The following is a 25,290-nucleotide window of genomic DNA, read 5'->3' as shown; positions in this document are numbered from 1 at the left end:
AACAGGGGGTGCAGTGAGGATATGGCACCCTGGTGACGGCCACATTTGGGACGTGAAAATGAAAAAAATGGTATTTTTTATTTTCACGGCACATGTTCTACACATGTGCCCGTCACCAGTGGGGTCCATATACTCACTGCACCCCTCGTTAGATTCCTTATGGGGTGTAATTTCCAGAATGGGGTCACTTGTGGGGGGTTTCTACTGTCCTGGCAGCACAGGAGCTTTGTAATTGCGACATGGCCTCCATCCTCCATTCCAGCCTCTAAATGGCGCTTTGTCCCTTTGGTGGCTTGCCCTGTGCCCATATGGCACATTATGTCAACATGTGGGGTATTTTTGTACTCAGGGGAAATTACCCTACACGTTTTGCGTTTATTTTCTTTTTTAACCCCTTGTGGAAATGGAAAAAAAAATCAAGGCTAGACCAACATTTAGTGTAATTTTTTCAAAAATTTTTACTCTAAATCATTTATCTTGTCATAATTTTTTTTTTATTTTCACAAGGGGCTAAAAGATAAAAAAAAAAAAAAAAAAAAACACAAAAAGGTGTAGAGCAATTTCCCCTGAGTACGGAAATACCCCACATGTGGACATAAAGCGCCATGCGGGTGCAGGGTAAGCCTCCAAAGGGAAGGAGCGCCATTTGGTTTTTTGAGGCTGGATTTGGCTGGAATGGATTTCGAGGGGCCATGTTGCATATAAAAGGCCCCTGGGTTGCCAAGACAGTTGAAACCCCCCACAAGTGACCCCATTATGGAAACTACAACCCTCAAGGAATGTAACAAGGGGTGTAGTTAGCATATGGACCCCACTGGTGACGGGCACAAATGTGGAACAATGTGGCGTGAAAATGAAATATTACATTTTTACACTATTATGTTGGTCTAGGCTTGAATTTATCATTTTCACAAGGGGTAAAAGAGAAAAAAAAAAAAAAACACAAAATGTGTAGAGCAATTTCCCCCGAATCCGTAAATACCCCACATGTGGACATAAAGCGCCATGTGGGCGCAGGGCAAGCCTCCAAAGGGAAGGAGCGCCATTTGGATTTTGGAGGTTGGATTTGGCTAGAATGGATGATGAACGCCATGTCGCATTTACAGAGCCCTCGTGCTGCCAAGACACTGGAAACCTCCCACAAGTGACCCCATTCTGGAAACTACACCCCTCAAGGAATCTAACAAGGGGTGCAATGAGGATATGGACCCCTTGATGACGGGCACATTTGTGCCATGAAAGTGAAAAAATGAAATTTTTCACTTTCACGTCACATTGTTCCACATTTGTGCCCGTCACCACTGGGGTCCATATGCTCACTGCACCCCTTGTTAGATTCCTTGAGGGGTGTAGTTTCCAGAATGGGGTCCCGTGTGGGGGGTTTCCAGTGTTTTGGCAGCACGAGGGCTCTGTAAATGCGACGTGGCCCTTGAAATCCTTTCCAGTGAAATTCAGCTTCCAAAAGCCAATTGGCGCTCCTTCCCTTTGGAGGCTCATCCTGCGCCCACTTGGCACTTTATGTCCACATGTCGGGTATTTCCGTACTCTGGAGAAACTGCGCTACATGTTTTGTGTTTTTTTTCCCCTTTTATCCCTTTGTGAAAATGAAAAATTTAAGCCTAGAACAACGTTTTAATGTAAAAAATACTTTTGTCTTTCTTTGAAGCACCTGTGGGGTCCAGATGCTCACTGCACCCCTTGTTAGATTCCTTGAGGGGTGTAGTTTTCTAAATGGTGTCCCTTTAGGGGTGTTTTTTATGTTTTGGCACCCCAGAGCCTCTGCCAACCTGAAGTGGTACAGTCAGAAATGACCAAATATAACGGAGCCATTGAAATGCACTAGGCGCTCCTTTATATCTAAGGCTTGTGGCTGCGTCAAATAGCGCAATAGGGCCACATATGGGGTATTTCTATAAACTGCAGAAACGGGGCAATCAATATTGGGGTGCATTTCTCTGGTAATAGGTTCATAATTATGAAAAATATTGGATTACAATAAAATCTCTGCACAGAAAATTAAAATTTTCAAATTTCTTACACACTTAGCTTTTATTTCTGTGACTCCCCTAAAGGGTAAAAAAAACTTTCTGGATGTGCTTTTGCAGAGTTTGGGGGGTGCAGTTTCTGAAATGGGGTGCTTTATGGGGCTAACATACAGTCCCCTCAAATACACTTTAAACCTGAACAGGTCCCTAAAAATACTGAAAATACTGAAAATTTGGAAATTTGCTGCTAATGTTTTACGCTGTCTATTGTCTAAAAAAAATGAAAGACAGTTTAATAAATGCTGCCAACATAAAGTAGACATTTTGTTAATGCTATTTAATATATAATTGATGTGGTATAACCATTTTCTGTATAAGCAGAAAAGTTTTAAAGTTGGAAAAATGCATTTTTCCACAATTTTTCACGCTATTTTGGTTTTTTTCATAAAAATTCGTTATATGTATCGACTCCAATTTACTAGAAATGTGAAGTACAATATGTCACGAGAAAACAACCTCAGAATCAGCCGGATAGGTAAAAGCATGCCGAAGTTATTAATAAATAAAGTGACACAGGTCATATTCATAAAATTTGCTCCGGTCCTTAAGGCCATTTCAGGCCCGGTCCTTAAGGGGTTAATATGCCGGACATATAACATTCATGGATAAGGGAGGGGATGAAAGAAGGTGCGTAGAGGACGCACGGAGCAAGAGAAGACAGACCTTGTTTACACTCCAAACCGTATGATGTGGGGGGGATTATGGTAGTTGCAATGGAGATCTTAAGTAATGATCCTTTCCATATACAATGTGTGGTGTTCTTGAAGCATTCATAGATTCGATTTTTGATGTGGGCGGGAAGGATCTGCAGGATGGGTTTCCACGAATCAAAGAAAAACATTTTACTCTGCTTGCTTTTTTGTAAAAAAGCCTAAACCCAATCCATTCTAAGTAAATATGTAAAAAAAAATTAAAAATAAGTGAAGATTATTTGGGAATTCTGGATCCAACCATGTTTGTAAAATCATTTTATGTGCTGCATCAGGGATAAAAGAAGAGTGGTCTCTTCTGAAGGGATTTCAGTCACAATGAGGGGGTAATTGGCCAAATATGGCCCAGCCTGTGGTGAGAGGCATAGAAGAAGGTACATGTGTGTTTGAGAAAACTAATATCCATTGCCAGAAGGCCTGAATAGTTGGACAGGCCCATAAAAAGTAAAAGGGTGTATGTAGTTTTTATTCCCCACACCTGGAGCAGGCTGGATCTGGGAGGTTTCCTGAGAGGAAATTTCTAAGAGGAGAGATATATTCTTTATAAACTATTTTAAAGGTTAGTTCCCAATTAGAGTTTGTGGGGGTGTACTTATAAGATTTCCTTAGATTCTTAAGTATCATATCAATTGTTAGGGAAGGATCATGTAAAGCCCAGGTTGCGATTCCTGTATTAATAGTATCACAGTTAAATTGGGTGAGAAGAAACAGGTAACAGTGGAATATAGGTTTACATGTTTCTCTATTTGTGGTCAGTCTGAGACAGAGAAGGTTCTCACAGTCTCCTACATTGAATGTACATATTTTTTTTTTTTTTAACGTAACTTATTTGTAGAAAGTGAAAGAAATGGGGGTGGATAAAATTGTGATACAAGCAAGCCTCAGCAAATGTGAGAGGCTTTTAGGTGACTGGACTAACTAGATCCTTGAAAATGTTAATACCCAGTGTGGAACACAGTTTAAAGATAGTGTAAGGGGGTCCAACGGTTCAGTTCCGTGTTTAGGTATTACTCTAACCTTTCCATTGTCCAAGCTAGTTATGAAAAATCTTAACAGCCTTATTTCCGATATATCTTAGGATATGGCGCACTACTCTAAGTTACCAATATCTTGGATAGGCAGGATATCCTCTGCTAAAATGGTTATGCTTCCCAAGATACTTTATTATTTTAGAAACCTCCCGGTTAAAATCCCTGTATTCATGCTGAAGCGAATACAAAAAGTTATTAATAGTTTTGTTTGGCTTGGACAGAGAGCGAGAGTCTCGGAGCGCATATTATGTCTATCACCGGCTGATGGAGGATTAGGGTGTCCAGATGTGAAAACATACTATTATGCTTATTTGGTGGATCAGCTTAGGTACTGGTGGGCAAATGATAAATCCAGACAATGGGTGGACATTGAACCATATTGTACCCCTGACGGGAATCTGAGAGCTCTTTTGGGATCGGCCAGACTTAGGCCGCCTAAGGCACAACAGGAATCCCCTACGATCATAGCGGCAATGCATGTGTGGTCAAACCCCAAGGTTGCGACTTCTCTTCTCCCAACCCACTATTTATCTCTGCCCTTGAGCATTCTGCACTCACTAATCCCCAACTCCAACTACAATGCTTGGCTAGCTAAGGGTATAAGCACAATGGGGGATTTGTATGACAACGATATACTTAAGTAATTTCACATGCTGACGTCATCTTATAACATACCCCATAGAGATTTTTACAAATATCTTCAAATGCGACATTGTCTGCGCCAACACCTACCGGTAAATCGGAGCAGGTCCACCAACCCTGCATATGAACAGTACTTTACTAATCCTCTATTGTTACCTAAAGGGCTGTCCCGGGCATACAAAGCCTTACAAGAATACTCATATACCCTATCATGTTTAGCTAAATGGGAGTTGGATTTAGCATGCACCATCTCACAAGATCAATGGAAGCATGTTTTTACGTCAATGCAAAAAGTATCTAGGTGCATTAACTACCTAGAGGCTTCTCGCAAGCTGCTATATAGGTGGTCAAAAATCAAAAATTTACCCTACCTCTTTACCCTTATGTTGGCGTTGCCTTGCTGACACTGGTAATTTAATGCATATTTGGTGGTCATGCCCAAAGATTAAGCCTCTGTGGACAAAAATCCATTCCATTCTTCTGCGTGTTATAGGTACCCCGTTTACGTGGACCCCAGGTATGGCCCTTTTAGGGTTAGGCACCGAAGACTGGAATGTATCTGATCTTATTATCCTTATGCATATATTGCTAGCTACAAGGAATTGTATCGCAAAAAATTGGAAGAGTACTACTATTCCCAATGTACATGAAATCATGAATGTAGTCGACTACAATTGTCAGATTGAATTGTCAATTGCGTCTAGATTGAACTCTGGTACAAAGGTTAGATCCATTTGGGGAAAGTGGCTTAGCCTACCCCCTAACTTCCTCCCTTCCCAGAACATCTCCTAATCTCCCTCCTAGCTCTCCCGAACACCCCCCCCCCCAACTCCATTATCAGTAGATACTAACTCTTATGCACACTCAGAGGCATAACCCCGATCCACTTTACATCACACTCTCGGTCTAATGTATATTATTTCGGGTTTAGATATAAAGTTCTGTGGTGACGGCCTGGAGGTCCTGGACCTGGACCCTGACAAAAGGGTTATATCTTTAAGAATAGATACCGCAAGTGATTATTACAATATGATGTACCTTGTATGTTATAGACTCCTGGAAGAGACAACTGTTTCTTGTTTGTTTTGTTCACATTAGGCATGTTGCTAATGTTACTGTTAATGTGCAACATGCTGTTGCCTTGTCTAATCTTTCTTTGTTAAAAATGCAAAAATCTTTCAATAAAACTATAAATAAAAAAAAGATAGTGTGAGGGGCGGCTTGTTGGAAGGAGGGGTTATGAAGGAAAGGAAGGTATTGAGACGTGTCAGGAGAGAGATTTAAATGATTGCAGATTTTTATCGACGCTCGCCAGACAGAGATGAATATGTTATTATTCCGGCAGTTTGAAAGAAGTTGGGCATAGGGCAAATGTAACGCACTGGTAAGAGATAAGGGGGCGCAGAGTGAACTTTCTATGATTTAGGGCGAATAATGAAATGTGGCATTGAACCAGTCCTGCAGGATTCTCATTTGAGATGCAAGGTTATACAGGCAAACATGGGGAATTATATATTAAATGGAAAGGGTTGTCCTTTTAATAACTGACCTTTTGAACAGGACCACATGTGCGGCACTGACAAAGAGGGTGACAGAAATCCTTCTTCCCAACCAGAGAGTCTTCAAAGTCATCATCATAGTCATCATCCACCCACTCCAAGAGGTAACGGACCTGCAAGGACAAGTGACAAGGAATCATTGTGTGATCATTTCTGTGAGATTTCCCTGCAAGATCTAAAATAGGAGTGAAGCCCCCCAAAAATATTAATTATTTAAGTGCAGCAACGGGCATATTAATTAGCAATTTTACTGAGCGCACATTATCCGTAGCATATTACAGGAGTCAGAAAACTGCAACAGGAACTAAAACAAAAGTCAACTTCTTAGAGTCATATTTTAAGGGATCATCTCAGAGTATAGCGCTGGCAAATGCCCCAGGTTAGTTTCACAGGCAGGTTTTTTTTGGAAAACGGTAGCTACAGTTTTTGAGCCAAGGCTAGAAGTGGATCCAGAAGGAAGCAGAAGTTTACGTCCTTTCTTAATATATCCCCATTCCTTTTAAATCCACTTCTGGCTTTGACACAAAAACTGCAGTGAGAGTTTAAGAAAACAAAACAAAAAAAAACTGCCATGTGTGAAAGTAGCCTAAAGCAGGTGTCCATAAAATGCATACAACCTCAAAAGGGGGGGGGGGTCAACTCTGTTCCATTTACTTCAATGTAACCACACTGCAATACCACACTCAAACTGGGGACAAGAATAGCACAGTTTTGGGAGGCAAGCAGACATGGTTTCTGACTCCTGGATAACCCCTTTACAAAATCTCCCTCTCAGTCACATGTAATGGGGATTCCTGACCAATACATTCATAGTCTCTGAGGGGGCAACACCTTTAATATAAATTTAAGAAAATGTTATCATTTTCTTCCAATATGTTTATCTTTAAAAGGAGAAGGTTGAATAATTTCTCAAGTACCATACCATTTCCAAGTCCCCATCAGAAACAGCTCGCAATAGTTTCTCCACCTGAAAAAGAAAAAGATATCACCTCATAAGAGCAAGAATGGGGCCTTGCCCATCATCCCAGTTGTCTGCAATGCACTACAAGGGAAAATAAGGTTCAACTAGATTGGATATTATTGCCCTGACACACTAACACCTTAAAGGGGTTATGCAGCGCTACAAAAAACATGGCCACTTTCCCCCTACTGTTGTCTCCAGTTTGGGTGGGGTTTTGAAACTCAGTTCCATTGAAGTAAATTGAGCTTAATTGCAAACCGCACCTGAACTGGAGACAACAGTAGGGGTAAAAGTGGCCATGTTTTTGTAGTGCTGGATAACCCCTTTAAGGGGGAATTCTTTGTAATCCAGCTTTATGTTTTAGCTTACCCTATGGTTATTCTAATTTTAGTGGACATATAATCCAAAACTCTTTAGTTGCTTTAATCTCATACATATATAATGGATCTGTTTTATGTCACAATACAATGCTATCACCTTCCTTTAAATTGTAATATTCCTTTAATAGATCCAGACTTGTAACAGATAATCGTTCTGTTTAATGTATTTTAGGCTCCTGGTCTTCCTGAAGATCAAGTTTAGATAAGATACTGCTATATACTTTGTTGCAATATGTAGAAAGAAATGTAGCACTCAACCGGGATAATTGCAAACAAGTAGAAAAACTTTATTCCATATCTGGCAGACGGGATACGGATCAACAGGCGACAATCGTTTTGCGTGCGCACCTGAGGCATGCTTTCTTTCAGGCCAAAAGAAAGTGTGCACACGTAAAACGAATCTTGCCCGTTGATCCGTATTCCATCTGCCAGATATGGAATAAAGTTTTTCTACTTGTTTGCAATTATCCCCGGTGAGTGCCACATTTCTTTCTACATGTTGCTACCATGAGAGACTATGCTTATATGTTGAGCACCACCAAGGGATTTAGACGTGAAGGTCCCTCCAATAATCTGCACATGTATCAGATTGTGAAGGAAAGCTAGCGCTAGTAGTGCCGAGGCTTCTAATAATTGGATGTATACTTTTATTTATGATTAGCTGAAATTCCATTAGATCCCTTGATGCTAGATTAAAAGAATCAGTCCTATATACAGTTTTCAAAGGGAAGTAATAAACATTATGAAAGTAGACATTTACATCTTTATACTTGCTTTTGACGTCATCTTGTCTAGTGGACGGTGAGGAGAGGCTGGACTCAGAAGAGTCTCGGCTGATGGTGTCTGCAGATCGAGGAGGAGACTGGCTGAGGGGCTGCACCAAGACCCACAGTATAAGAGAAAGTGGGTGGGAATGAATACAGGGGAAATGAAGCAGATTTCAAATGCAGTCCATTGTTCTGTACCTGTGTATTACCTCTGAAATACTCTGCCTCCTGGTGTCCTCCACATGTGCAGATTCCATGATGGACAGAATCTAGGAGCAAATAAAACAATAAGTCTGCAGCAGTAACTTACACCTTATAGTGTAAATAATGGAAGGAGTACATAACAAGGGGTATTTCCATCACCTAAAATTTTGTTAAAAGTGCCAAAACTATTTTATTATGTTTATGGAGATCAAGTGAAGTTAGAAGCAAAAAAGTTAGGTAGCGTTCATGGTTAAAGGGAATCTGTCACTAGGTTCATGCCACCTTAAATAAAGGGCAGCATAAACTAGTGACAGAAATGCTGAACAGATCTGTGTATTACTTACATCATTCTGTTCAGCCATTCTCCTAATATGCTAATCCTATATAGGATTCTTGCCACACCCCTCCCCCCGCCCTCCAGCTGCTGATTGACAGTTGACTGCCTATAAACAGCACAGATAAATAACTGCCAATCAGCAGCTGGTGGGCGGAGTTTTCTGCTTCTCATAAATATCCAGGACCACTGAGCTCATGCACATAATGGAGAGGACTACTTATTGTCCATGTTATTCAGGAGGAGCTCTCTGAATCAGCTGCACAGAACAGTGTAAGTGATACATCATTCTGTTCAGCTTCTCTGTCACTAGTTTATGCTACCCTGAGATAGGACAGCATAAACCAGCTGACAGAGGTTTTTTTAAGGATAGCCAGCACATTCCCACAACTTTTTAGATATCTATAAGGGCATGTTCTATTAATAAAGATAATGCATTTATATGAAATAAGAAAAAAACAGTAAGAAAAAGGTTTGTTGCCTTTGCATCCACTCTAGTCAATCCTCAGTGAGAAACATTTTAGCAGTACAAATTTATCTCCTGTCCTGTTTGTGACAATGGACCAGTGTCAGTAAGGTATCAGTCTGACAGTCCTGACAGCTTTCAATGGATTGTTCAAACAGGATACAATTGTAGCAAAGCCTTTAATTGTGAGTCCTTTTATGCTTTTTCAACACACACATAAATGTGAAAGTTTTCATTCACTGACTGCAAGACTATTGATGTTCCTTAGTGCATCCCAGAAGGTATTACCTTGGAGTTTAGAGCACATTGCAGTGGTGTCTCCTTCCTCTTGTTTAATATATTAGTGCTGGCGCCATTCTGTAGCAGCACTTCAATAATTCCTTGATACCCCCAGCGAGCAGCAATGTGCAGTGCTGTGTCGCCCTTCTCATTACCACAATCCATTCTACAAGAGTTTACATCGTAATAGACTAACGCCTTCACACACTAGAAGAACAGGTTACAAATTACACATGCTGGAACCACAAAAAATGCACAACTCACTTGTAACAAACAAAACACCCCCTTCAATTCTAATCAGGTATATTCAGTCCTAAAGGTCCCCCATACATCGGCAGTCAGTATGAAGTGTATAGAGGTCTTTGTATTTGCCCTCTTACAGTATATGTTAAGAGGGCCACCTATAAATCACAGCATGTAAAGCAGTAATCTCAGAAAAATAGATAAATAATCCCAGCTGTTGAGTGTTTTGTACAATATGGCTGTGGAAATTGTTGTGCCTATTAGACAGCACAATATTAGAAGCAATCGAGCGCAAACCTGTCAGGTCAGCACTAGCTCCTCGTTTCCTGCTCCTTGTCTGTGCTATTACACACGGTCATTAATCGTTCTTTAGAACGAATACACAGAGCGATGGCCAGCAGACCGTCGCCATCATTATCGTGACAATAGGTGATGTTTTAAAGGGGAAGTCCGGGCAAAATAATTTTAAGATATGTTATTGCCCAACAAAAGTTATGAAAATGACTAAAAGACACTTATTATGGGAAACGCACTTACTACAGCATGGTGTGTTCAAGTCTCTGTAAAGTTGGTGATGTCACATCCCATAAAATGCCGAATCCTGCTGCTCCAGTCTGTCCCACCGCTGCAGCAGAAGTCGGCAGTTTATGTGACATGACATCAGCAACTTTACAGAGACCTGAACACTCCACGCTGTAGTAAATGCAGGGAAAATGCAATATAGGTGCATTTCCTATAATAAGTGTCTATTAGTAATTTTCATAACTTTTGTTGGGCAATAACATATCTTAAAATTATTTTGCCCGGACTTCCCCTTTAAATCAACAATCAGCCGACATCCTGCATGTTAGCTGATCATTGCCTTTTAACATGACCTATTACACCAAACGATTATCGGCCAAGTACAGCCAATAATTGTTTGGTTAATAGGGTCCCAAGTACAATGTTTTTTCCTGTACACCCTTATTCATACTCACATCTTCATGTCCATAAGTGCAGGCCAGATGCAGTGATGTGTTCCCATTATTATCTTGTATGTCTCTGCTTGCCTTGTAATGTAACAAAAGCAGCTTTAAAGGAGAAGACACAAATGTCAAAAACAGGAAGTCATGATGGAAAAATGTAATTCTCTAAACCTCAAGCCAATTTTTATATGTTAATAAGAAGAGGGCTGCATCCACATAATGGCACCTAGGAGTCCCTTATTAACTCACCGCTATCTTCTGATGACCTTTCTGGCAGGCAAGGTGAAGAGGCGTGGAGCCATGGTAATCTGTGGCGTTCACCACTGCTCCCTTAGAGATCAGCAGGTCAATAAACTGAGACTGTCCTATAAAAAAACAAAAAAAACACTAAATTAAAGACTGGAAGGCGGGTACAGTAGAATTCAGTATTACAATTTTTCATTCCTATAGTTCCTCCTACTAAATACGTCTTTTTAGCCATGCCTTAGCTAATTATTCTTATCAATCGTAGACTATTATACTTGTGACCAGGTATGCAATATAGGGAGACCTCTCCATTATACAATGTGGTACCTTACAGCTGATATAAATGGCACCCTAAGGGTCATTTTACGCAAAAAGATTATCTGACAATCTGATTATCTGCCAAAGATTTGAAGCCAAAAGGCAGAAACAGACTATAAGCAGGGGACAGGTCATAAAGGAAAGCTTGAGATTTATCCTCTTTTCAAATCCATTCCTGGCTTTGGCTTCAAATCTTTGGCAGATAATTTGTGTAAATGGACCAGAAGACCCTTGGAAAATCTAAAACAATTAGACACCCCCCCCCCCTAGTGATAGCAACTGATCTTCAGGCTGACTTCGACATGTTAAAAAGGTTGTCTCATTAAATCAACCTCTTTTCAAGGGTCTCACTTACCACAAATAGCTGCAATGTGAAGTGGGGTATATCCTCGATCATCTCGAGAAAGTGGAGTTACAATTGAAGTGTCATTTAACTTCCTAGAAAACGAGCAAAAAAAAATTATATACAGTAATCCCTCAACATATGATGGCCTCAAGATGCAATGGATTCACGGTAAGATGGCCTTTTCAACGTGCGATGCCCTTTGATACAGCATTGGGTAACAATGCCACCGGTCATCTGTGACGTCATTCATCCCTGCCGGGACTGCTTTGCATAGCCTCCCCCGGAAGGGATTACTGACATATGACATAACCCTGCAGCTGGAGACTTCCACAAGTAAGCTGGGAGCACAAGTGACAGTAACTATACCGACAAGTTACATCCCAGTAGCAGCAGTAAAGGTCTGCAGACTTCCTAACAGCCAGTGTGTGCCCTGCTGTCCTGGGATGTTTGTCTCTGTCCCCCTCCTCCCACTCTCGTTGAGAGCACTCACTAATGTTAACTGTCTGTACCTATGAGGATCCAACAGACTGTAAGGAGGAGGATTTCCAGGCTCTTTTTCCCTACACATGGGGACACTGGGGTATTCAGAAACTGGGGGCCCTGCAGTGTCCATTGTCAATGGAGAAAGGATGAACAACAGCCTGTGTGTGCCAGTGCTTATTGTGAAGAAAAGTGGGAACCTGCAGTGCTCCTTTTCAGGGGGAAATGAAAGAAGGGCCTTGTGTGCCAGGATAGATCCCCGGCAGTGGCAGCTTTATCAACAGGATGGTGTCATGGATCATCACTTAAGCGTAGTGTAAGTCAGTCCAAGGACGGCATGCAGCTGCAGATATCTGATTTTCTAATGGGCCTTATCTGTATGAGGATGATGTGATTCCTTTCCTATCCATAAAAATATATAAAACATTTTTATACACACACACACACACACACTAGACATATACATATATCATTTACATATGGATAGGTTAAACTTTCTAGAACTTTATAAAATTTACATTTGTGCTGTGGTTCCTCACCATTGTATATGACTAACATAACCTGAAGTAGAAAATGACTGGGATTGACACTGTGGTAGAAGTCTGTGTGAGAGAGTAGGTAGGACCATTTAGAGCAGTGTGTGCGACAGGATGGAACCATGGAGGAGAACAATATAAGATGTAAGAGAAGGTGAGGAGAAATGTAGAACAATCTTTGTAAAGACAGGGGGATCAGTCAATCTGAAAAAGAGGGAATCATGTGAACCACTCTGGGACTCTGAGAAGTCGGGAGAAAATTTTTATTAAAGTATTGTATTGCCCCCCAAAAGTTATACAAATCACCAATATACACTTTTTACGGGAAATGCTTATAAAGTGCTTTTTTCCCTGCACTTACTACTGCATCAAGGCTTAGCTTCCTGGATAACATGGTGATGTCACGACCCGATTCCTGGAGCTGTGCGGGCTGTGGCTGCTGTAGAGGATGATGGCAGAGGGATGCTCAGTGTACCTCCAGTGCCCTGTGTCCCTCAGTGTCCCCCTGCCATCATCCTCTCCAGCAGCCACAGCCCGCACAGCTCTGGGAGTCGGGTCGTGACATCACCATTTTATCTAGGAAGTGATGCCTTGATGCAGTAGTAAGTGCAGGGAAAAAAGCACTTTATAAGCATTTCCTGTAATAAGTATATCGGTGGTTTGTATCAAACTTTTGGGGAGCAATACAATACTTTAATAAAATTTTACGCTGCACTTCTCCTTTAACCCTTAGACGACCCAGGGCGTATAGTTACGCCATGGAAGTCTGTCCCCAGACGACCTAGGGCGTAACTGTACGCCCTGGGTGTTTCTCACGCTATGAAGCGTGCTCCGGAGCGGAGCGCGCTTCATAGCAGGTGGGGGCCGGCTGCAATCAGCAGCCGGGACCTCACCGGCAATGACACGCTGCAGCGATCGCGCTGCCGCGTGTCATTAACTCCTTAAACGCCGCGATCGCGGCGCGACCGCGGCGTTTAAGTGTGAGTGACAGGGGGAGTCCCCTGTCACTTACCGATCGGGACCCCCGCAGTGTGACTGCGGGGGTCCCGATCGGTAAAACGGGCCGCCGGAGCTCTCTCACCTGCCTCCGTGCGGTCCGATCGGCGATCTGCTACACTGAGCCTGCACAGGCAGGCTCAATGAGCAGAGCGCCGATAACACTGATCAATGCTGTGCCTATGGCATAGCATTCATCAGTGTAAAAATCAAACTAATCTATGTACAAGTCCCCCAAAGGGACTTCAAATGTGTAAAAAAAAAAAAGTTAAAAACACTAACACACTACCCCAAAACCCCTCCCCCAATAAAAGTCTAAATCACCCCCCTTTCCCATTATATAAATAAAACATATAAAAATGAATAAATAGATAAACATATAATATACCGTAGCGTGCGTAATTGTCCGATCTATTAAAATATAACAAGCGTCATTGTGACCGGTAAACGGCGTACACGAAAAGAGGGAAAAAAGTGCGCGGATTACCGATTTTATGTTACATTATATATATAAAAAAATTAATAAAAAGTGATCAAAACGTCCGATCTTCACAAATATGGTATTAATAAAAACTAGAGATCATGGCGGAAAAAATGACACCCCATACAGCCCCGTAGGTGAAAAAATAAAACCTTTATAAGCGTCACAATAGTCCCATTTTATTTATAATTAATTGCCAAAAAAAAGGATTTCATTTAAAAATATATATATAACATTAGAGAATCTGTGTAACCTGCATATGGTTGTGTTCTGACTGACCTATAGAATAATTGTATCATGTCGCTTTTACCATATAGTGCATTACGTAGACACAGGAACCCCCCAAACGTTACCATATTGCATTCTTTTTTGCGATTTCACCAATTTATATCTTCATAAATAATATATTTCGAATTCCATCATACATGTTATGGTAAAATGAAAGACGCTATTACACAGTACAACTATTCCTGTAACAAATAAGCCCTTACATGGCCTGTAGATAAAAAACTGAAAGTGCTGGAGCTCTTAGAAGGGGAGGAGGGAAAAACGGAAACACTAAGATCAAAATTTGCGCGGTCCACTGGGTCATTTTGGGCCTGGTCCTCAAAGGGTTAATGAGTTTAGTATGGGGTCCATCAATCTGTAGTTAGTGGTTTAGGATGTACAAGGATGAAATTAGGAGATCATCATCTTGCCAGTATAAAGTATGGGGAAATTGGGTTGCATCATAGGTAAAGTAATGTTAAGCATCTGGGGCAGCAGCAGTCATGGTATTGGTTGTAGCTGCAGGAGGACAATATTAAAAGGATAGGAGTTTGTTTGTACTAGTGAAGATAAGCTGAGCAGCCTGAACTCCTCAGACTGATACATTTTGTAAGGATTTTCTTGACTGGGTGGAATCATACCAAACTCCCGGCTATGGGTCCTATTAAACGGCCTGATCAATAATGTAAACGAGCATTGATCTGCTGGATCGGCGCTTGTTTACTGACCCTATTACACGGCTCGCCAGAGATGGCTGTGCAGCCCTTGCCCTAAACTGTATACATTACCTCTCCGCCCTTCCGGTGTTGTTCTGCCCTCTGTACACTTCCCGGAGCCACTGTAGCTTCAGAGTGGGTCTCTAAACTGACAGGCCGATCTCCTGGGTGTGGGCAGGCGGCACTTTTTTTTTTGTTTTGCAAAAATCGAATTTACTAATTTTCAAAGAGATTGAAATCCATTCTCAAAATGTTGGCAAATTCATTCAATTAATTGCCCAGCCCTAATACATCTCTGCAAAACAGACAAGAAACCTACAGAGCTCTCCCTCTACAAGAATTAAAGAGTTTTTACCCAGAAGCCAACTTGTCACATCTGTCACAGGAGCAAAGAGGGTGACACATCTTTTGTACAACTTCTTCATCTGCATCTCCTTGGTTGAGAATTGTCTCCACTTCATTTTGATTCCCAGAGGCAATGTGCTGCATTACAGAAAAAAGTAAATAAACAGTAAGCAGAGGCACAACAGAACAATAATTTCCTGCTCTGGTACAGATTAAGGGGCACTATTATTAGGTAATCATGTAATGCCACAGTACTCTGGTTTATAAATGAGGCATATAATGGCCCCTAAAGGATGCCCAGTAATCAGTGCAGCTTACCTGAAATAAACAGTCTATGGGGGCAGAGGAGGTTCTAGACAGCAAGTTCATTCTCTGCCACAATAGAGATTTATCACCTTCATCAGGATCCTGAAAAACAATACAAAAATTTGTATTGAATCTGGAAAATTTACAAAATTTGGACCCTGCTCCGTATAGCACTGCCGAGCAGGGGATCAGGAGTGGCACTCCCGACAAAAACATTGGTGACAGCAGAGTGGGCCTTGTCCCTCCTTACTGCTGTCAGTTACCAGAACATTGGAAGTGAAAATGTACTTAAAAACAATACTTTAAATAAATAACGTTATATTACGAATTAACACAACTTCATAAAACATCATTTTTTTTTGTCTCCAGAGTACCCCTTCAAAAGAGGTACTTTTTTTTTCTTAAATGAAAAAATAAAATAAAACAAAAACAAAAAAAGCAGGGTCCTCCTTCCCCTGTGTACTGAATATCTCTACAGTACCCAGGAGGAGGGGTTGCATGGCACTATTGCTTTGTGTGGCAGCCTCACCCCTCCAACCCCTCCAACCCCCCCACCCCAGTGCTTGAATGCTGCCCGCAACAGAAATTGAGTAGTACCAAAAAAAAAAAATATATGTTTATTTTAACAAAGTAATATTACTTTATTAACCCCTTGCCTCCGCAGCCTGTTTTGGCCTTAATGACCAAGGACTATTTTTTAAATCTGACCTGTCTCTCTTTATGTAGTGATAACTCTGCGATGCTTTTAACTATCGCGGTTATTCTGAGATTGTTTTTTCGTGACATATTCCTCTTTATGTTTGTGGTATACTTTGGTTAATACACTCAGTATTTTTTTGTAAAAAACACAAGATTTGCGCAAAAATTAGAAAAATGTACATTTCTTTATATTCAAAATTCTCTTTTCCTAAGATAGATAGTCATGCCACATGAACTACTTATTACTGTAACATCTACAACATGTCTGCTTTATGGTGACGTCATTTGGTGAACGTCTTTTTACTTTTTAGGATGTTAGAGGGCTTCGAAATTTTGCAGCAATTTTTCAAATTTTCAGGAAAATTTCAAATTCTGATTTTTTTGGGGACCAGTTCAGTTCTGAGGTGGATTTGTGGGGCCCATATGTTAGTTACCACCATAAATACCTCCACTGTAAAAACTACACCCCTCAAAGTATGCAAAGTAACATTTCATAAGTTTATTAACCCTTTAGGTATTACACAGAAATTTAAGCAAGTTGGAGGGAAAATTTAGAATGTAAATTTTTTTTGGCAGATATTCCATTTTAATTCATTTTTTCCTCTTACACAGCAAATACTAACTGAGAAATACCACTCACTATTTATTCCCCTTATTCCAATGTTTCTAGAAATCCCCCATATGTGGCCACAGTGCGCCACCTGACTCAACCACAGGCCTCAGACATGACAGAGACCTGGTGAATTTTGGGGCCTTTTTTTATTTCACGTTTTTTTTTTTGCCATTATACCATGTCAGAGGCCTTGCGGTGCCAACATATTTGTGTAAGACAAGTTGACGTTCCCATCGGTATCATTCTGAGGGACATGTGACACCCTGACCATTTTTTATGAAATTTTTTATGAGGTGGTACAAATAAAAAACACAATTTAGCAGCTGTTTTTCACAATTTTTTTTGTACGCCGTTTACTATACGTTACATATGACATATTATTGTTATTCATCAGTTCGGTACGGTTACAGTGATATCCATTTTATATAACTTTTGTTATAGTTTATAGAATTATACTATAAAAACTGTTTGTGTCTTGCGTATTGTAAGGGCAGTAATATTTACATTTTTTCGCCAATGGAGTTATGTGAGAGTTTTATTTTTTTGCGGCATAAGCTGACATTTTTAGTGGTACACCTTTTGGGTACATGTATCGTATTGATAGCTTTTTTTCTATATTTTTTAGGGGGTGGGATTAACAAAAAAATTGTCATTTTGGTTAGTTTTTTATTATTTTTTTTTATGGCGTTAATCGAGCGGGATAATTAATATAACCGATTAATAGACAGGGTCATTACGGACGCGGCAATACAAAATATGTGTATCTTATTCATGGGGGATCATTTATAAAGGGGGATGGGGAATGTGTATATTTATTACTTATATTTATTTATTTATGTGTATATTTATGTATTTATTTATTAAATTAATTACTTACTTATGTATTTATTTGTGTGTGTTTTTTTTTTACTTTCACTTTTTCAGGTACTTGTATAATGCAGTACAGCACCTGATCTGTGCTGTACTGCATTATATAGTGAATGGGCTGTCAGTGTTACACACTGACAGCTCATTCTCAGAGCTGTATTAATACCTGCTGCTGCTCTAGGCACTAAACCTGAAGACGCCCAATCTTCACGCACCTGTTGGCAATACCAGACCTGACCAATACCACCATACCCCCCACCCCCCTGGAAAATACATCAGATTTACTGGCAAGTCTGAACGGGAGGAGGGAAACTAAAAAAATTAAAACAAAAAAATTTGTTTTTTCTGTCCCCCTGCTCCCTGGTGCTGCCCCCCTGCAAGGTGCTGCCCTAGGCACCGGACCACGGGTGCCTAGTGGTAAATACGGCCCTGCTCATTCTAACGATCAGGTCCCTGCACTGTGCAGGGTCCTGATTGTCACTAGCCATAGTAATCCAGACGCACCGGGTAGCGTCTGGGTTACTATGGTAACCCTGGGGGGGGGGGGGGGTGCGGCTCCGGGGGTCGGCTAGCTGGCAGCTCCCGGCGGGGGGTACTGGAGGCTCCCGGTGGGGGGAGGACTGGAAACTCCGGGCGGGGGGGGGGGAGGACTGGAAGCTCCGGGTGGCAGGGGGAATGGAGGCTCCGGGCGGGGGTGGTGGCTGCAAGCTCCGGCCGGGCGGGAGGGGGTGGCGCTGGAAGCTCCGGGCAGCAGGCTGGAGGCACGGGGGAGTCTGAGGGAGCTGCATGGGGGGCCTGGGGAGGACATCAGTAGTGGCGGCAGGAGGAGGCAATGTGCCGCAGCGGTCACAACGACCGCTGCGCCTATGGAGTTTAACTGTCACGGGGGGAGCACGGCAACCCTCCGGGCAGTGGCAACGGGAGGAGGCTGTGTGACACAGCCTCCTCCTCCTTCCCGATCTTAGATAGCGACAGAGGGGAGAGACAGAGAATGCATGACGTGCAGGGACATCATGATGCGTTCTGCCACTGCTTTTCATGACGTCCCTGGACGTCATATTGGGGGAAGGGGTTAAAGCAATGTATTAGAAAAGTATCCCTTTAAGGGGTAGGCTCCAGGTTTCTATGGTATGCAACATTGCCAATTAATAATTGAAATACTGCTTTTTTCTATTGGAATTCTCAAGCCAACTTCCTTTATAACCCCATGCATTTATAATCTCTATGCAGCTAATGCACTCAGTTAAGAGTAGTAGTAAATCTTACACACAAGTAAGAAGAAAAATGAATATTTAAATGGCTCAAAATCTAGTTTCTAAGATGCTGTGTGTTAAAAGCTGCATTGATTGTTTTCTACATGGGCTATGTGAAAATGAAGAGTGATTAGTCAGAAGTGCCATGAAATCTTTTGGGATGGGGTTGTCATCATGCCCAGCTGCCAGCAGAGAAGTTGTCATATACAGTAGATTTTCAGTGGGAATCACTGGTGAATATGAGTATGGCTAGATTAAAAGGGGATATTTCTGTATTTATTAAAATCATTACTCTATAAAAAAAAAAGGGAAGCAAACAACCGTGTACTATGTAAGAATAAGATTCTGTCTACATAACTCCACCTTTCTTATGCCAGCGCAGTAAACCCAACCTTTAAACAGGACAAAAGATGTCACTGATCACATGACCTCTGCTGTTAATTTAGGACCAGAGGCATCACACGAACTGGATCACCTTACATCCTAGTTAGTAAGCTCTTAATGCACTACACAGGTCCCATCCACGGACTACACTATACTAGTGTAAAGAGAAGTCGTCTATGGCACTAGTATAATGTTCATTAGACTCTAGATGTAGACTAGTATTATTAGTGTACATAATGTAGTGTAGTACATGTCAGTATTTCAAAGCCACATAGATTATAAAGGTCTAAATTTTGCCTTTAAGGCTTTGAGCAAAAAGTAAATGGCCACACAAACAATTAAGCAACTATTCTTGTGTCTGCTACATCTTGGTAACTGTGAAGTGTAAAAGGCCTTTTAATGACTGTGGACTGACTTATACATAGTTGAAGATCACTTGTATTAGGCAATTTTTTGCATGTATATAAAGAACCTTTATACTATGAATGGAGCGACATCACATTCTCACGTTCTGCACTACTCAATATCCTTGTCTCTGCAGTGGTGTAGGGATGAGTAGCTTGTTTTAGCGACTTGGTAATCAATGTCAGCCATAAGAAAATCCCTTTAACCCTTTGGCTGCAATGGCATTTTTCAAAGTCAAAGCCTGAGCTAGAGCCTTTAGAAGCAAAGATGTATGAAATGCATCCTTAGCGACTAAAGTGCCTCCCTTTAAGGATTACACCCAATCTCTTAATACTTACTGCAGCTGCTTGAGTAAGGTTTCCTTGGCGAATATATTCAACAGCCGCCTCCACAGACGTCAGACAATAACCCAATTCATCCTTGGTTGTGCTGCAGAATCTGAAGTTCTTTATGTAACTCAGGTTTGCCATCCTTAGAAAATGCAAAGAACACAATTAAACTCTGTTATTGCAAAGGTGTTTTTCCATTTTAGAAAACCAATTATATACCAAAGCAGGAGTAAATCCAGCAAAAAGTTACACCAGTTTAGAGTTGTGTGGATTTCTGAGACTGTGTGCATGGCAGCCTCAGATTCACTGGTTTTACTAAGAGGTGGGTACCTCTCAATAAATCAAGTGTGGGACGTGGAGGTAAAATTTCATATACAGATATGCCAGTTTTGATGACCCCAGCTCTTTATGCTTAGTTTATAGCCAGAGATCCTTCAGGCAAATAGTGATTGCCCAAAGCAACGGACAAATTCATAGCCCATTGCTTTGTATTGGGCTATTCACATGTTCACTGTTTTCATGCATCTCCAATCCATTCTGTTTAAAAATAGGACATGTCACAGCTCGGAACAGAAGAACAGCACAGACTCTCCATACAAATCAACGAGATCCGTGTTTTTCACGGATGTACACCAATGTGACATCCGTGAAAAACACGGATGTGATGTAATCAATGTAATTTAAAATGCTTTGAACAGATCCGTGCAAAACACAGACACAGATGCAAACACGGACGGTTTTGGGCAGGTCACGGGGTAGCTAGCAGACTACATTCACGGACCAGGGAAAAAACACTGAACTGTGTTGCAGCCTAACAGGTTGTTATTTGTAGGGCAAATCCCAAAAATGAAAATTGCAAACAAGAAATAATGCAGCAGATTTTGCAATACAGTTTAAAAAGTGCAGTTTAGTTTAGTGCAGGTTTCTTTAATAAAAAATAGTACCTGTCATTACAACTCTTCACCGGATTGGCATGCAGTCATTCCTGATGGCAGAAAAATCAGGTAAATATGGATACAACCACGCAAGACAAGTTCCGCTCATAATCCCTATTGAATTAGAATAAGGCTTGTGTACAGAACGCACCTGGTGTGGTCATACCCATAGTTACCCGATCTTCCAGCAGCATGAGTGACTGCACACTGATCGGGTTAAGATGCGTAATGATGGGTACCCTTTAAATATAATAAGCCCAAAAGCACCACTGGATGCAAACTGGTCAATACCTAGGCTACCTACCAGTTTGGAATCTCCGTTTTTACAAGCAAGTAAAGCAGCACAGACAGAAGGTCATCAGCGCACATTGTCTCCATGTTTACTAAAAGACAAAAAGGCAAGAAAATGTTAAGTCACATACTATGCAACACCATGACAGATTAGTGCCTAGACATTATGTTTTATCACTACAATAATTCATTTATTCTCCCTCAGCCATCCCCCACTGTTTGTCACGAGTCTATCAGATCTTAATGTTTTGGAACTCACCTGTGCCTCATTCTTTGATAAAAGGGAGTCTGATCTACAGGTGTCTTATGATGCGTGATCTGTCCAGAAGATGAGTGAACTCTCTCATGGGTTATCCATGGCTTCTAACGCCAAAGAGAAAAAGATCTTGTCTTGATGGTTCTTCTGCCCTTCCACCTTACACCAAATGTTTCCCGAAACCTCTGATGTGTGCTCTTAGAGACAGGTGACATGCTTCACATTTGGTGGGAATGCCCGGGTATCCAAGCATTCTGGGATAAAATTCTCGCAATTTATGGTGCCTATTCTGGACAGAGCGTGACAAACACACCCCAACTGACCCTACTCTTGCTTATCCCTGGCACGATAGCAACCATCAAGAAGGGGATGTTACACCACTGCCTAACTGCGGGTCGAATGATTATCCCCCGCCACTGAAAGTCTCCTACAGTCCTATCTCTTACTGAGAGGATCAGTGAACTTAAGTGACATTGGGCAGATGGAAAAGATAGTTGCTGAATGACAGGACAGATCCGATAAGTTTTAAAAGATCTGGTTTCTATGGAGAGTCTTCATGGATTCTGGAGAGTTTCTTGCCCTCACCCGTTGAGACGCGTGCCTTAGGTGGTTTCCCTACCTTATCCCCACCATCTCTCCTTCCTCTCTAGGGCTGCTGTTTTGCCACTTTCTTGTCCTATTTTATTTTTGTTCTCTCTCCTTACTAACCCCCTTTTTCCCTCTCTCAGGCCTTTCTCTTTCTCTATCCCCTTTATATGGAAAATCTGACAGTGACTGTACGCTCCCTGAGGAGCTTAGTTCTACACAGGCAACATTTCTGGTACTCTTTTGCTTGTTTATGCAGTACCTTTAATGTCCACTTTTGGCACTATGTTGAATGTGTATACGATTGTATTCATTTTGTATTACTTTTCATGTATGCCTTTATCTTGTTTGTAAAATAAGACACCCCTTTTTGCGCTGTATTGCCCTGTTTCATGGTACCACTACTTTATTCTTTGTTGCAAATGTACTTCTGTATTATTGCTTTGGTGTCAATAAAAAAACTGATTACACATAAATTTATTAATTTATAATTTAGCCATCATCTAAAATTACTGGAATTTTTCTGCCACAAAACAAATGTGTAAATGGAGAATTTAGGCCCCCCAAAACTAAACCAGATATCTAGGATGTTTGCATGCAAAATATCCAGATCAAGTCTCGCTCCAATGTGCATGTACCAGATGCTTGTATGTGCCATAGGGCTCATGACAACAATCATTCCAAGAGGACTTGCCAGGGCAACTCTACAACAAACGGCACCACTCAATGACAGGTAATTTTTCAAAGTTTATGTTTCCAAAGTTACCATATCTGCCATAATATACAATAGGTATAATCGTTGACTAGTTACTGTCTTAAATAACAGGTTGTTGGCAATTTGACAGAATTCCATTAATATTGTTTTCCATAGAGCAACATTGTGCATTGATTCATCCTTAAAGGGGTATTCTGGGACACAAAAAAAATGTTATATATTGTTTGGGACAGAACATCTTCCAGGCCCTGGCCGAGACAGACTCATTTTGGCAGTGACAGCCCACTCTTCAATGACTGCCAGGCAGCAATTGGCTGATCAGACCATCACTGCCAAGAAAAGGCTGTCTCAGAAGTAGTGGCCAGAGCACTCAGCAGAGGAGGTCATAGTGGAAACCTCTTTAAAATTCCCACTCATGTCCAGAAAGTAGGGCTGCAATTCAATCAATATAGCGGCCAGCATAGCAGGTAGGTTGAATTTGATGGACTCTTGGGGGAAGATTAAAACATGGTGTAAAGTGAAACTGGCTCAGGTGCCCCTAGCAACCAATCAGATTCCACTTTTCATTCCTCACAGACTCTTTGGAAAATGAAAGGTGGAATCTGAATGGTTTTTAGGGGCACCTGAGCCAGTTTCACTTCACACCATGTTTGATAAATCTTCCCTTTGGTCTTTTTTCAACCTTATTATAGTGCTTGAAAAACCACTATATTGTGCGAGGCACTTCGTGAGTCACACAAATTTGTTTCACCAGCCGCTAACAAAAAACTAACGCAGCTGTACTATATTCATCAGGCATACCTTACGTCTCTACAGCTGCACCATATGGGTCGCCTAGCGACTCCTGTGTGCCCTAAATGTCAATTTACTCCGGCCGATTTCTGGCATATGGTATGGGCATGCCCCTTTATTGCCTCCTTCTGGTTGGAAGTGACTCAGCTTCTTACGTTCTTAATCCATATCCCTGTGCCTCTTACCCCATCAGTCTGCCTGTTTAGACTGTTGGACGAGGAGGAGTGGGCGCACCACATGCGTATAAGGCTTCAAGAAACATTCATAGCGCGCAAATCAATAGCGTTGCGCTGGATGGACCCTCGCCCCCCTAACATTCTAATGTGGAAAAAGCAAATCAATAAAATCACTGCATATGAGAAGGTCATATTTAAGCATAGAAAATGCCCCAAAAAATTCCACAAGGTTTAGGACACGGTGTCAGTTCCCACTGACAGGGGCCCCGGAAGCAGCGGACCCCACCTGAGGCACTACCTTGCTGCCACATAGCGCTGGTGTACATAACGGAGACTGTATATGACCTGTACGGACACCCTTCGCATTGTATTACAAAACTTTTTTTTTTTTTCACTCTTTTCATGGTTATCACATACCAACCAGTCGGGACGCTAGTTGCGTCTACAGCAGCTGTACGTTGTTTTGATTACTTTGTATGTACTTACGATCTTTACTTGTTTGCTGAATACTGTATGTAATCGGTGTTATTATCTATGTACATCCTTAATAAAACTGTGTAAAAAAAAAAAAAAAAAGCACTATATTGTAATCTGTATTCTTCTTCTTCCAGCCATTCTTCTGCGATTAATACAGTCCGAACCGCTTTGCGCACAGACTCTGTTCAAACTGCGTTTTAAAGCCCTTGGCAGTACAGGTGTGCTATCTATTTTCAGATTCGATCGGATTTGTCGTTTTTAAGAAATTTACGTTTAAAGACCCCTTATTTCCTATAGAAAATAATGGCCCTTTGGAAATAATGGCCGTAATGTAAACGCTAACAGCCAATCACAGCACATATGCAAATAGCTGAAATATAGCAGCCAATAGAAACTCTAAAAGGTCTTGTCAGTCAATCACCACATCCACACAGTCACATGTCCACTATTGGCAAATAGAAGATGTAGAAGATGGAAGGTCCTTAATGATTTTGTCTCACTGACATGAGTAAGATTGATCGGTTACCATGACAATGATCTTTACCATTATAAGTAGCAGAGTTCAGTCAGTAAAGTAGCAGAGCTGAGGGGACTGTACCCAAGTCGCTATTAAAGGGCATTACATAAGCCGCTCTTAAAAGGGACGGTACCCAAGCCGCTCTTAAAAGGGACGGTACCCAAGCCGCTCTTAAAAGGAACGGTACCCAAGCCGCTCTTAAAAGGAACGGTACCCAAGCCGCTCTTAAAAGGCACGGTACCCAAGCCGCTCTTAAAAGGCACGGTACCCAAGCCGCTCTTAAAAGGCACGGTACCCAAGCCGCTCTTAAAAGGGACGGTACCCAAGCCGCTCTTAAAAGGGACGGTACCCAAGCCGCTCTTAAAGGGACGGT

General features: G+C 41.5%; 1 protein-coding gene across 4 annotated transcripts in view; it reads right to left on the bottom strand.

Moving 5' to 3' along the window:
- ANKRD27 (ankyrin repeat domain 27) overlaps window positions 1-25,290 on the bottom strand; it is a 67,866-nt gene that overhangs the window by 11,938 nt on the left and 30,638 nt on the right. For all 4 annotated transcript variants that reach the window (XM_069966196.1, XM_069966198.1, XM_069966199.1 and 1 more), the window contains exons 11-22: window positions 21,413-21,491; window positions 20,183-20,315; window positions 15,636-15,725; window positions 15,328-15,455; window positions 11,506-11,588; window positions 10,836-10,951; window positions 10,599-10,691; window positions 9,388-9,585; window positions 8,305-8,364; window positions 8,089-8,202; window positions 6,910-6,954; window positions 5,978-6,100 (exon numbers count right to left, since the gene is read on the bottom strand). In XM_069966196.1, coding sequence (XP_069822297.1) covers window positions 5,978-6,100; window positions 6,910-6,954; window positions 8,089-8,202; window positions 8,305-8,364; window positions 9,388-9,585; window positions 10,599-10,691; window positions 10,836-10,951; window positions 11,506-11,588; window positions 15,328-15,455; window positions 15,636-15,725; window positions 20,183-20,315; window positions 21,413-21,491 — 1,262 coding nt within the window. The remainder of the gene's footprint in view (window positions 1-5,977; window positions 6,101-6,909; window positions 6,955-8,088; window positions 8,203-8,304; window positions 8,365-9,387; window positions 9,586-10,598; window positions 10,692-10,835; window positions 10,952-11,505; window positions 11,589-15,327; window positions 15,456-15,635; window positions 15,726-20,182; window positions 20,316-21,412; window positions 21,492-25,290) is intronic.

This window comes from Dendropsophus ebraccatus, chromosome 4 (assembly GCF_027789765.1).
Source record: "Dendropsophus ebraccatus isolate aDenEbr1 chromosome 4, aDenEbr1.pat, whole genome shotgun sequence".
NCBI lineage: Eukaryota > Metazoa > Chordata > Amphibia > Anura > Hylidae > Dendropsophus > Dendropsophus ebraccatus.
The sequence above is the reverse complement of the archived record's forward strand: the minus strand, read 5'-3'. Positions and strand labels throughout refer to the sequence as shown.